Source organism: Vigna unguiculata, chromosome 3 (genome assembly GCF_004118075.2).
Source record: "Vigna unguiculata cultivar IT97K-499-35 chromosome 3, ASM411807v1, whole genome shotgun sequence".
Lineage (NCBI taxonomy): Eukaryota > Viridiplantae > Streptophyta > Magnoliopsida > Fabales > Fabaceae > Vigna > Vigna unguiculata.
In genome coordinates, this window is record NC_040281.1 from 33,730,352 (window position 1) to 33,744,388 (window position 14,037).

Sequence of the window (14,037 nt, forward strand, 5' to 3'; positions counted from 1 at the left end):
GCTTACCCTTCTTTTTATGTCTTTGTTTCTTGCTTGTCTTTTCTTTTGTTATGATCACCATAACTTGGTGTGAGCAGACGATGAGACTCTTGTTGATCTTGATTACGTGGAGTAAGATGCTGCAATTGAGATTAGATATTATAGATATTTTTTTTTCACATTTTTTGAAAAAAATCTAGTGTCTATGATCATATTTTGTTCTTTACATTGTTTTGTGTCATAAGACATTATGTATAATTAAATTTTTGATAACTGTAATAGTTAATTTATAACTTTTTTTCTTGCTTGCTCTTTATTCAACATGTGATATTTTATTTAATAGTATTTTGGATGTTACAATAAACACTTATGTAAAGACTTATACGATACTTATAAAGTTTTGTTATTATTATTTTATTTAATATTACACTAGTGGTGTGAGTCGTCGTAATTTCGTAGACACAATAATTCTTATTTCTTAGGTTGTAAAGAGGATTAATTTAAGTAACACTAGGGCCCGAGAATCGCGGTTTATATATATGGTTTTCACAAAATTCGTAATTAACATATCGTTTTCCATGCAGATCTTATCTACGAAGATTCATGATATACTTCCAAGATAATCAAATTCCAGCTGGCCAAAGATACATCAAGATTGAAAAACACATCCATCAACAAAGACACACTTGGACATAAAATTAAATGTATTTGAAGATCTTTTATTCTACTGAATTTGCTTATCTTATTTAAATTTTCAATGCGGAAAATAATAAATTAATGGATGAACAAATAATAAGAATAATTAAAAAGAAAGAAATTTGATCCAATTGATGAGCTTTCTCCAACTGAACCCATTTGTCATAAACCATGTGCTGCTGGGTAGCTTCGTTGCATTAATTTCTCTCATGTGTAATCAATGTACTTTCTGTAAGAGTCGCCAACAGTAACAAAACATGTTCAGATTCATATCAAAATAACACCTACCACAACTATTTATTATGCATGGTTAAATTGGGTACTACTGTTACTCTATTATTACTTTTTACAGTAGTAATAACTAATTTTTGACCCATTCTTTAAACTAAAACTAATTCACTTTTATTTTACTCTCCACAGCTTCAAATCAACATTTTCCACATATGTGTTGGATTATTATTCTTTAATGCTTCCTCTGAATGCACGTGGAAAGTGCATTATTGTTTAATAAAGAGAGAGAAAATAACAAAGGAGGTAATTTTATTTAATAAAATAGTAGTAAGTTTATTAGTAAATATGATTCATGAGATTGAATTAATTAGATTATATTTTTTTCTATAAAAATCACCCATTATCACAAAGATAGATCATCACTAACAAATTAATTTTTTAAATGGTAAATTATCTCAACGAATCAATATGCACGCATGCTTCTTTCTCCATAAAATATGTTTTTCATAGAAAAACAAATCAACTTTTTTTTAAATGATTACTCAACGGCATGCTTAATTATAGAAAAAAAAAGAGTCTAAATTTTAAGATTCTAAAAAAGTAAAAGAATTAAAGTGATTTTATTTTGAGACTGCACAAGAATTTGGCAGTGGAGAGATAAAAATGAATATAAAAAGTACTATTGTTCTAAACAAATAATTCTTACATTAAATTGACCAACCTTGAGAGTTCTGACAAATTTACTTACGAACTGAATTGTGCTTCTGTCTTTGTCTGTTGTAAAAAGCTTGAGAGAGAAAACCACAAGAGCAGTAAACAGTGAAATGAAGTAGTTTTGTTAAAGAATAAAGGTTTTTTTTTTTTTTGTTAAAGGGTAAAGAAATAACTGTACACACTCCCTCTCAATTTAAAATAAGTGTTATTTGAAAGTTCTGTATAAAGGTCAAAATCATTCCATATTTATTTATAAGGCATACATTTGTTTAGTTATATTTTTTTAATTAAAAATTTCAAAGGCGTGAAATTTATTACTGTTTTGAAGCATAGAGAAGTGAAGTGGAAAAGAAGAAAGGGTATTTCGGGGAAACGGTTGATGCTTGCATTGCATTGCATGTGACTGTGGAAGCCTGATAACCATCAAAGCCAAAACAGCTATGTCCCACATGGATTCTGGAGATTTTCCCTCTTCAAACAACACCGTTTCAAGCCACAAAAACACCCTTTGCAGCATCAAAAGTGGACCTCGGGTAACTTGTACGGTTAGTTTTTTTGTTTCTAACAAATTTATACAAAACCAATTCTACCCTTTAAGAAGCCATCGTAAAACCGATTATGCCCTTAGCGGTTTTTTTGTTCTAAACAATTCAAAAACAGTTAGTTGAACTTGTGACTGTGGCCTAGTTTCCCCAACTACTCTCTGGCAGGGTCTATAAATTAGGTCGCACCCCACTCATTTTCTTCACAACACTCCTTCTCTCCGCACTCCCTGCTGCACCTTCCTTTGTCCCCTCACCATCGAAGTAATTGCCCTTTTCGTTTGTACCTAAATTTGTTGTTCCATCTTTGGAGGCTGAAGAAGCACTTCTTCGGCTAGACAGATGATGTTTTAATGAGTTGTCTGATTGTTTTCTTTTGTTGTCTGTCCAGGAAAATGGCTCTTGTTATCTTGATGGGTATTCTCGCAATGTTCTCCTCTGTTCATGCTTATGATGGAGGGTGGACTAGTGCTCATGCCACTTTCTATGGAGGGAGTGATGCATCAGGGACAATGGGTATGGTCTATGCAGCAATTTAAAGCACTGTTTCTTTTTTTCTCATAAAGATTCCTTTTTTACCTTGAATATGCTGGTCTTGAAGCGTTTTGGAGCTACCCAGTGGACTAATTTGTGGGTTTGTGCAGGTGGGGCTTGTGGGTATGGGAACCTCTACAGCCAAGGCTATGGAACAAACACTGCTGCTTTGAGCACTGCACTGTTCAACAATGGGTTAAGTTGTGGCTCTTGCTTTGAGATCAGGTGTGCCAATGACCACAAGTGGTGCCTTCCTGGCTCCATTTTGGTCACTGCCACCAATTTCTGTCCACCAAACAATGCCTTACCAAACAATGCTGGTGGCTGGTGTAACCCTCCTCTTCAGCACTTTGATCTCGCTCAACCCGTCTTCCTACGCATTGCTCAATACCGCGCTGGAATTGTGCCTGTATCTTACAGGAGGTAGGTTGCTAGGTTATCTCGGAATTTCGTTTTATTGCTTGCCAAAGTTCAATCCTTTTTTAGTTCCAAGTAATTTAAAGGATAATAGCAACATTGGTTCCTCATCAGTTTTCTTCCCTAAGATTTCTTCTGGAGTTTAGAATATTGAGTTTTAAAGTAGTATTTCACTTTTCTTTACTTTTGGGTCAGAATAAAGGTGGTATTGTTATTCGTAACAACTAAGCTTTGTGAGATTTGTGCTTTTTGTAGGGTGCCCTGCAGGAGAAAGGGAGGGATCAGGTTCACCATCAATGGGCATTCTTACTTCAACCTAGTCCTCATCACAAACGTTGGTGGTGCCGGAGATGTGCATGGTGTGGCCGTGAAAGGTTCAAGAACTGGTTGGATGGCAATGTCAAGGAACTGGGGTCAGAACTGGCAGAGCAACAACTATCTGAATGGTCAAAGCCTGTCCTTCAAGGTTACCACAAGCGATGGCCGAACTGTGGTGTCCAACAACGTTGCACCGGCCGGTTGGTCCTTCGGACAAACCTACACCGGTGCTCAATTCCGCTAGATCTACCTTGTCCAAGTTGAAGTCACACGAATACAATTACTATATAGTATATATATAGTATGGTCTAAGAGTATGGCTCTTTAGTATACTAAGGTATTAGATAGTATGCTACTAAGTAAGGGGTCAGTTTTTGGAATTTTAAGTCCAGGCAGGGGAAGAAGGGCATGTTTTAAATTGCTCCTTCATTTTAATTTCTGTGTCTGCAGGTGGGGACCTGTTTTTTTGGCTCCTCTTTATTACTTGGGTGGTTCTCTTTTTCACTTTTTCTAAAGGTTTTTGAAGCCTCTGTGGCTCAATAGAAGCTAGGGGAGGTGGACTTTTAATTTTGTAGTGTATGGGTGAACTACTTAATTGGAAGAGGTGGATCTCTTACCACCCGCCAATTACTGTTGAAACACTGTCTTTTTCATCTTCTTGGGTGGGACTGTTTATTACTCATCCTTTTGTAACCATCCTTGGTTGTGTTTCAGACTTAAAAAACCAAGTTTCAGTAATTTCCATTGCTATGTTTCTATTTCTTTACTTTCATTTCATTTCATAGTTGCAAATTGCTATACCATGATGTTTTTTAAAGGAAAAACCGAAGATAAGAATATTATCGTTGTTGAAAAGATCGAATAGCATTAAACTCTTGGAAGGGTCAACTTGGGCCACGTGAAGTTGGAAACAATTTTGGGCTCATATTTTGGATCTGTTGGAAGGATCGAGACAGCATCTTGAAATTTGAAAACAGTAGAAGCCTCCCTGAACTAACGCCGAATTGGTTAACTCATGAAATTTATTGCACTTATGGTTGGAGGAATCTGATAGACATCAAGAATTTATTGATCATCTAACTCAGTACTACGTTTTAACTTTGAAGTAATGTTTGATATTTTTCATCGGTGTGCCTCAAACAGTTTCTCTCAAAAGGGAAAACAACCATAATTGATTGTCAACAAAAAAAATTCACGTGCTCATTTATTAGCTTATATTAATAGTTAGAAGCAAAGCAATAACGTGATAATTCTTAAGTTGATCTAGAGAATTTGTTTCTTAATTTTTTTAAAGATATTTATGGGCTGTCATTTATTTTAATTTTACTTTTTTATAATATTTTAATCCGTTAAATTATGTTCCGAATTTACGGGCCTGGTGGGCTCAATCGTCAAACCCAAATAAATTTAAATAAAGGAAGTCCCAAAGCTTTGTTTCGCATCTGAAACCAAAGTGTAAATGGTTGGTCCCTCGAAGCCGGAGCCACAGGTATAACTGTAAAAATGTAATTGGTTATAGACTGGTCCAAAAAATTTTGGAAAACGGGTTAACCTTGACTAAAATTTTCAACTTTTGTTTCATTTTCAATGTTCCGTTTTTAATTTAATATATAAAATAATTTAATATTGTATAGGTTATTTAAAATATAAACCAGAACAATTAATACTAAATTTATTAGGTGATTTATGATATTGAAGTGACTACCTATTCTGCTACTTTTAACCACATATTTTATCACATCACATTAGTAACCGAAAACTAATAACGTATTAAATAAATTTTAAATTTAATTATATAGCATTATTTTAGTCCTCAAATATATGTTAATATTGTTATTTTAGTCGTACATTTATTTGATTTCTTTACTAATTTGATTATAATTTACGTTGTTAATTTCTTTCAGTCGTATGGATTATGATTTCGTCCTACAAACAACGGTTTACTCAAAACAAAACTTCAACGTGCACTGTTCAACGTAAGCTGTTTTTTTTCTTTTTTTTTTTGTTTTTTGTTTTTTGTAATTTTAAGCAATTTACTCTAATAACTTACCTTCATCTTTTACCTTGTGTTTAAAAGGAATCATTTCAATATTTTTACACAATTAAAATGCATTGTATTTAAATTTTTTATAATTGAATTTTTTTCATTTTCTAAATAATTTGTTTGGATACAATTTTTGAAATATCTTACATTTCAATTTCATCTTTGAATTAAATAATTGAATTTCTCTTATGAGATAAAATTTTATTTTAACAATATTTATTTTAATATATAAAAATTTCAAATTAAAATTAAAAAAATATATTAGTAAACTTAAAATATTTAAATTCAATCAAATTCTAATGGGGTTGATTCGACCGAATTTGGTCATATTTCTGTTGACATAAACTTAGTCTAATTTGGCCAAATTTAGGTCGGGGTCAACCTGACCAAAATTTGGACAAATCTGACTCGATTGAATTTGACCAAATTTTGACGACAGCGAAATCCACTGCATTTGGACAATTTTGGCTAGGGACGACATGGCCAAATTCAAATTCGACCAAATTCGACTGAATTACCCTGGTCAAATTTCAGCCAAGTTGGCCTCAACCGAATTAGGTCAAGTTGGCCCCAACCAAAATTTGGCCATACTCAACCAAGAAGGCTTTAGTTGAATTCAATCGAGTTATTCTCTGATCAAATTTTGATTGAATCAGCTTTGGCCGAATTCTGTCGAGTTAGCCCTAGCCAAATATTTGCTTGGACTCGGTTGATTGGGCCTAAATCCAAATTGAGCTAAATCCGGCCGAATCAGTTTGAAACAAATTCGACCGAGTCAGTCATGGTCGATTGTCGGTCAAGTCGACCTGACCTTTACATATAAATGTTTTTTTTTAGATTTTACCTTTTCTATTCTTTATTTTAGTTAATCAGGTTATGCTTGAATAATTATCTGAAAACTAATAAATTACCAATAATTAGAAGTTAGTAAAAGTTATCCAGATAATTTATTACCTCATACATGATGGGTAAAATTATTTATTAAATTAACCAAAATGTAAAAAAATAATAATAAATAGACATATTAAAAAATATATTTTTAAATCAAGGGTTAAATATGTTTTTGGTCCGTTAACTTTTAGTGAATTTTTGAATTAGTCCATTTTAAAATTTTTGACCAATTTCATTCTTCATCTTTCGAAATACGTGAATTTAGTCTTTTTAATCAAATTTTATAAAATTTGTTTGACATTTCAAGCGTATTTCATACTAGTAGTTGACTTAACATTAAAACATAAATGTGTCAAACAGTATAAACAACTAAAATACAATCCTGAAATGCATACGGAACATCAAATAAACCTAACAAAATTTGATTAAAATGATTAAATTCACGTATTTCAAAAGATTGAAGACTAAATTAGTCCAAAGTTTCGAAATAGACTAATTCCAAAATTCACTTAAAGTTAAGGGATCAAAAACATATTTAACCTTTAAATCAAATTTCATTCAACTTTCTTGGTAAAAATATATTTTGGCTATTTGTAATTTAGTTTCTTTAATTTCTTTACTATGTTTTTTTTAATTTCTTTTAATAATTATTTACTACTTCTAGTTATATAGGTTCACAATTTTATATTTTTAAATGTTAGAATATTGTTCAATAATATTTGAATAGTTTGAATGTTTAATTAATTTGATTGTCAAGTTATATACATTGATACTTTTATTTTTAACTATCATCTTTATAGTAAATTACTCAAACAACCGTCTTATAAACAAATTTTTCTAAATTAGCATGACAAAAATATGTAATTTTTTTATTAATATTTTATTGAATAGCATGACAAAAAATGTGTAATATTAGCCATGTTTTCTTGGACTAAATGGACACTTTCTTGGAAACAATTCATCATATATTGGTGGTGAACATGATGAAAACATTGGTTCTTGATTTTATTATGATTGTCATCTTATGAATTGTTTAAAAAATTATTTAAATATTTGAATACTTAAAAATAAATACATAAATAATTTTTTTTATGTGGGTTGGTGAGCCAACCCACTTAACCTATCAACCCGTGGTGGGTTGAGCCGAGTTACAAAATTTCTAGCTCACCATAAAGTGAGCCGAGTTGGGTTCACTCATTTTCAACCCGGCTCGTGGTGAGCCGGATAGACTAACTTTGACATTTTATGAACATTTTTAAATAAAGGTCAAGATTCATTTAATATTAAAGTTAACTATACACTTTTATAAAATTCAAGATATATTAATTATCCTTAATCATTTGGGCACATGTTAACAATACCCTTATCTGAAAAAAAAAAAAATACACCAATAACCAGAAGTTACTAAAAATTATTTACCTAAATTATTACATTATACATGTTGGGTAAAATTATTTATTAAAATAACCTATAGGTATAAAAAAACTTAAATAGAAACATTGAAGGTTATATTTTTTAATCAAATTTAATTAAACTTTATTGGTAAAAATACATTTTGGTATTTGTAATTTAGTTTCTTTAAATAAATTCAAAATCTTGTGATTTAGTTAATTATTTTAATTTGTATATTTTTGGTATAATTTATTTTACTATTACTTTATATGATATCTTAAATATTTCCAGTCAAGTAAATAATAAAAATAACACATTTAAATAAATACTATTTATATTATGTTAATTGTTTAACGGTCAAAATAGAATAAAAACCTGCCTATATAGCGTAACACACAAATTTAATAATATTATTGCAAGAATAAAAACTAAATATAATATTTTAAATCAATAAAAAATGCTATAAATAAACCACAATCGTAGATGGACATATGTGGTAGCATCTTTATATTCCTTAACCTAAGAAAAATTAGTTACCATGTCCTAATGACTATATTTTTACTGTAATGATATCTTTTAAGTTGTAAATCTATACCTTGACACCCTGATTTATAAATTCAACGGTAATTCTGTGTGCAAGTTCCATTATTTATATAGTTAATTTTACAGAGTATTTTCTTTTAGAAAAAATTTATGAGCATGTGCAGTAAAATTTAGATTGGGAAGGTGGGTTTTGAAAGTAATAATACATTAGAGCGATTTGATTGAGAGAAATTGACAATGACAGTAAAATTGTTGGTTTTATGCTTAGTAAAAAAGTGAAAAAGGTCCATTGCTGGTGACATTATGCAAACTAAAGAGAGAGTTATTTACAAGAAGCAGATACAAAACTGAGTTTTGAAGAAAAAAATGCAAAGAATGTGAAGTGAGTCTGAAATAGTGTTTTTGGTGTATGTTATCTTATATACATCTTTAGCCATGTAAGAAAAAGAAAGGAGGGTTGCTTTAGTGCATTGGCAACCTTGATAAGGTGGAAGCAGAAATAACCAAACAGAGCCTATATTATTGGTAATTATTTAGATCTAATATAGCATTCCAGTGCCATCTCCTTGATTCATCTCAATCACTGAATGATTGGCATATATAAAATTGGCTGGTTACTTCCTATATTTGCATAAAACTCATCATCTGAGATCAATTTCTCTGAGGATGTCAAGTTTCTCAAATGTGACTCAACTTCTCAAGCAACTTCAATCACAGTGAATCAGTTTGGTTGCTGCACTCACAAAATTCAAGTTTATCATAAGTCACCACATTCAGACATCAAAAACAGAAAGTTAATTATTTTAGCAGTAGAGCTTGCCTGGGCATACAACTGGTCATCAAACATTGTAACACCACAAGGGCCTGATGTGGAAGCCCAAGCATGGTGATTGGAATCAAAACCAGATCTTGGTGCTTCTAAGCTTCCATTCACATGATAATCTACAGGATTTTCATGTGGATTCATCTCTGCAGTTGGTTGAAACTTCAAATTATTCAGCAAATTAAAATTGTATGGCAGGTATGGAAACTGTCCATTCAATTGTAGTCTCATATTTGCAGTGCTGCTCAGGTCACTAAGAACCCCATTTTCTTGTGCCGAGTTTGACATCTCATTCTTCATACTTGAACCAAGATAACTCGCATAACTCCCAAAAGATGAACTTGCAGATCCCTCTACATCTCTGTCCATAATTTTCATGAAAACATTGTTCAAATCACTTTTCTACCATAACATATTCTTCAGTAATGCTTACGGAACACCGAAGAATGTCCAAGAACAAGCATTGAGAAAAATAACTCACTTGTGGAGAAACATGGTTGAGTCCTCAGGTAAAACTATATTTTGGCTGTCACCATTTGCAATCCATGAAAGAGGTTGGAGATGCTGTTCTGCACTCATTCTAAAGGGAATATTCATTTCGTTGAACTGGAACATAAAAGTAGTTTAGTCATAGTGAAACACATTCTGCAAAACAAAATTAATTATCACAAACAATATTTTTTACCTGATTATTGCATTGCAGCGACACAAGTTGCTGCTTTTTTATATTTTCCTGTCATGATGCAGAAGGAAAATTAACGATAATCTTAGAACCATATGATGATAAACTTAGCTTGAAGATTATGGTTTGAAGGAAGAACAATTTATAGGATAGAGCAATGTATACCTTACGGGTTCGAATTTGATTGAGGGACTCCTTGAGTGAATTTTCCATCTGTCCTAGTTGTTCCACATTGGTTATTTTATCAAACTCAGTCCAATAACTGCATAATCAAATAATAAACATAGAGTTGAACATTAGTGTAAAAAGTTTTACATTATAAACTAATAAAAAGTACATTTTAGTGTGATTTTTAAAGGTAGTTACTATTAACATCAATTAATTTGAAATCATCTTCTCAATACTACAAAAATATTACATTTACATAAAATTAGTTGGAGCTAAAGCAAGGTGAATAATTTATGGAAACCTAGCTGAAAAGAAGAAAAGACCCACCTTAATCTCTTATGAGTTTCAGAAATTTGGGCCTGTAATAACCTGGCTTGATTACTCAAATCCTGCCCAATGTCGGTGTTAGTGATTTATAACAACAACCAAAAATGGAGGAAACTAACAAATAATTTAATTGTGTGGGTACCTCAATAGTTTGACTACTGTGACAAGGAAACAAGAAGAAGAAAAGAATGTTTCAGTGTGAGAACTTGTATAAATGATCAAATCTTTTAAAAGAATAGTTATTAAGTTAGTCTGAGAGTGACATACCTTGTGCCCAGAAATTCTTGTATATTTACATCATGGTCTAACTTCTTAAACGTTTTCTTCAGTGCCTAAATTTTCAAATGTGGAGACATGCCATTAAAAAGAATCATTATAATTATAACTATATGAGTCCTTTCAAAAAGAGAGAAAACGAAACATGTTTATCTGGGTATGGATTTTAAACTGAGTTGTTAGAAAAGCTTACCTCAAGAGTCTCCAACTTCCTGTAGCAATAAATTGAAAAAACCTTTTGTTAAATTATTGTATTACTTTCTATTACTTGGAACAAATACATTATATCATGTTTCTGTGAACTGCACCTTTTTGCCCTTTCCTGAGGAGTTAGTTGAGCAAACTTCGCAATAACTTCCTCTAAGTTACTAAATCCACCAAGAGGGGAGTAAAAATAATCAGGAAAATGGTAATACAACTTATAATTTTTCCAATAATTACTAGTAAATTAAGAAGTAACAGAAAATTAATACCCATCAATATACATACACACACATAAGATGATGCAGTGTAGCATGGCATACTTAATATACAACATTACTGGTTCAAAGCATGATAACTTTGATTTCTGGTCTGTGTCAAAGACAACCTCAGTTCTCTGGCTTACGTATACTCTAGATGTTTCTTGTACTCCCTTAATTAACATCCAACACAACAATACTTATTCCACCATTGACATGCAGAAGTTAGAATGGAACACTGAAATTATAATTTTTGTTTTTCTTGTCATAAAAATGGAATAGAAATTAAGAAGCACGATCCAAAGTCAAACTAACATGAATACAGAGGTAGCTATAAATGTATATGTTATGATATGATGAGAGAATTTGAGTGTAATTAGGGTTTACCTGCGTCTCCCCCTACATACTGAAGGCTTTCCATTTGGTGCAAACATGAGAAGTATGATATCTATATCACACAATATAGATAATTCAGCCGCTTTTTTCATAATTCCATTTTTCCTTTTTGCATATGTTGCTTGGCGGCCATTGGTGTTCTCCAACCTCTTTATCTTTAGTTTTACCCTGCCCATCCTGTACATTATTGTGTACATATATATATATATATATATACGTAGTTAAAAACCACAATAACCTTAATTATACACATTATGCTGTATATATACCTTACTATTCACAGAAAAAGATTCCAAATATATATAGATCCTAGCTCCCAAAAGCACTTGCATTGCATTTTCTAGATACAAATTTCAACACATCCCATCTTGCAAAATTATATTCATTTCGACACCAACGCACATGCTCTTGCCCATCAAGATTCACATACCAAAACCATTGAAGAACTTCAATTAAAAAGAAACAACATGACCAACAATAACAACATGTGCTTGCGTGATTCGTATGTGTACCCTTTATCAACGTTTTCGAATGTTGACAAGGAGAAAGACAGAATGTGAACAATATAGAAAGAGCTTAGCAAGAAAAAATAGAGAGAAAGAAGAATATAGAAACTCACGCAAACGATGAAGTTGAATATAATAATAATAGTAATAATAATAATAATAATAAATTGTAAGTAAAATTTAAGGTTCAGAAGCTGAGGGTGTAGAATGTGAGAGGGAGAGGTTGGTTGTGAATGACAATGGCGATGGCAGATTCAAAGAGAGAGAGAAAGAGGGAGAAGAGAGAGAAAGAAGGAGAAGAGAGAGAAAGAGCTTACGTTAACTTGTCCGGGGGACCGGGAAATTCGGTCATTGAGTTATGCAAGAGAATCGGAAGCTGAATAGCGTTACAGATTTCGTTCCATTTTTTCTCACCAACAATAACGAAACAAAATCACAACACAACCATGTCATCATCGTTTACAACTTCACATCTTACCATTCGAAAACATGGACCTAATATAAATCAATCAAATAAATAAAGGCTCAGTTTGTGTTTTTCATCCTTAATCTTACAAGATTCACAATTTTTTTCCTAACCTCTTTTCTACCGTTTTAGTTTTTTAATTTTTAATTATTTATAACTTTAGTTCTCAAATGTCTTTTATCAAAAGAGAAAAAGATGAACTATTTCATTTTTAATTATACATAAATTTGTTTAATTTTCAATTTAAAAACATATTAACTTACTTTTAGTAACAAATTTCAGATACTACACTATTACTATTATGTAAAAACGTCGAAAAACATGTGATTTTCAGTAGTTTTATTATGGCACGTTAAAAGTAACAAAAATTTAAAAGAAAAAACTAAACGAAAAATTAAAATTATGTAAAAGAAAAATTTTGGTACAAAAACAACGTGCAAATAATTTTTTAAAAAAAGTATAGATGTTGAGATATTGTAGCTTAGAAAATATTAGAGAATAATTATAAAAATATTCCTTTCAAGTTGAAGCATGGCGATAATATATATATATATATATATATATATATATATATATATTAAAAAAAGTTATAATTTATTAAGAGATTTAGTCAAATATTTGTTTACATGTTAATACGAATATGAGACGTAAAATCATTCCATCATTACAAAAAATAATGGAATTGTTGATGGAATTTTACCAATAGTTATGTTTTAATCAGTAAATTTGAATTATTGATGAATTTTCATATATTAATTATCGACGGAAAAATTCGTCGGTAACGCAAATTTCATTTATCGACGGATAAATCTATCGATAAAATTTGTCAATAATTTAAATTTTTTTATCGGCGGATAAATCCATCAGTAAAAGGAGCAGAAAGAAGAAAGGAGGAGAAGAAGAAGGAGAAGAAGAAAGAAAAGGAGAAGGAGAAGAAGAAGAAGGAGGAGGAGGGGGAGAAGGAAGAAGAAGAGGAAGACGACGACGATGGCGACGACAACTACAAAGACAGCGAAGAAGGAGAAGATGAAAAAAAAATGAAAGAGGGAAGAAGAAGAATATGAACAGTGTGCGTTATTTATCGACGAATTTTTTGGTAATCATCGATGGATTTTCGATCAGTAATTACCGACGAATTTACTAACAAATTTTTCCGTCAGTAATTATCGACAGATTTTATCGACAAATTTTTTCGTCAATAATTACCAACGGAACATGATTTCTGTTAGTAAAATTTTACCAACAAGAGTTCTACCGATAGATTTTTGACCATCGAGAATTTGTCGGTAATTCTGGTTTAGTGACGGATTTTGTCCATCGATAATATCAGTTTTCTTGTAGTGCATCTTTTAGGCCTTACAAATAAAATAATAATCAATTTTAACATGTTTTGTACGTTCATAAAATATTAGATTAACTTTTGCAAACATTACTAGAATTTTCATTATTTCGTGGAAAATTTCTTGTAAAGTTTTTACAAAAAATTGCAGGAAAAGTGTTTCCTGCCAATTTCATTATGAATTTTGATTGGTAAGTAATACCTTCGTGGGTAATTAGTTATTCAGGAATTTCAAAATTCGCAAGAAATTTCTTGCAAATTTTTTTATGAAAAATATTCGCAGCAAATTTTC

At 31.2% G+C, this 14,037-nt stretch overlaps 2 protein-coding genes across 2 annotated transcripts; one reads left to right on the forward strand and one right to left on the reverse strand.

Annotated features, from left to right (window-relative positions):
- Positions 1-2,309: 2,309 nt before the first annotated feature.
- On the forward strand, positions 2,310-4,169 carry LOC114175687 (expansin-A10). The gene is made up of 4 exons (XM_028060469.1): positions 2,310-2,426; positions 2,554-2,678; positions 2,807-3,119; positions 3,369-4,169. The coding sequence occupies exons 2-4, from the start codon at positions 2,558-2,560 to the stop codon at positions 3,673-3,675; spliced, it is 741 nt and encodes a 246-aa protein (XP_027916270.1). The 5' UTR covers positions 2,310-2,426; positions 2,554-2,557; the 3' UTR covers positions 3,676-4,169.
- Positions 4,170-9,058: 4,889 nt separating this feature from the next.
- On the reverse strand, positions 9,059-11,610 carry LOC114175350 (agamous-like MADS-box protein AGL30). Its single transcript, XM_028060127.1, has 10 exons — positions 11,426-11,610; positions 10,886-10,945; positions 10,771-10,789; positions 10,569-10,633; positions 10,444-10,459; positions 10,302-10,363; positions 9,972-10,068; positions 9,810-9,857; positions 9,606-9,730; positions 9,059-9,485 (listed from the first exon to the last, which is right to left on the reverse strand). Exons 1-10 carry the CDS (start codon positions 11,608-11,610, stop codon positions 9,059-9,061), a joined length of 1,104 nt encoding a protein of 367 aa, XP_027915928.1.
- Between the last annotated feature and the right edge of the window lie 2,427 nt (positions 11,611-14,037).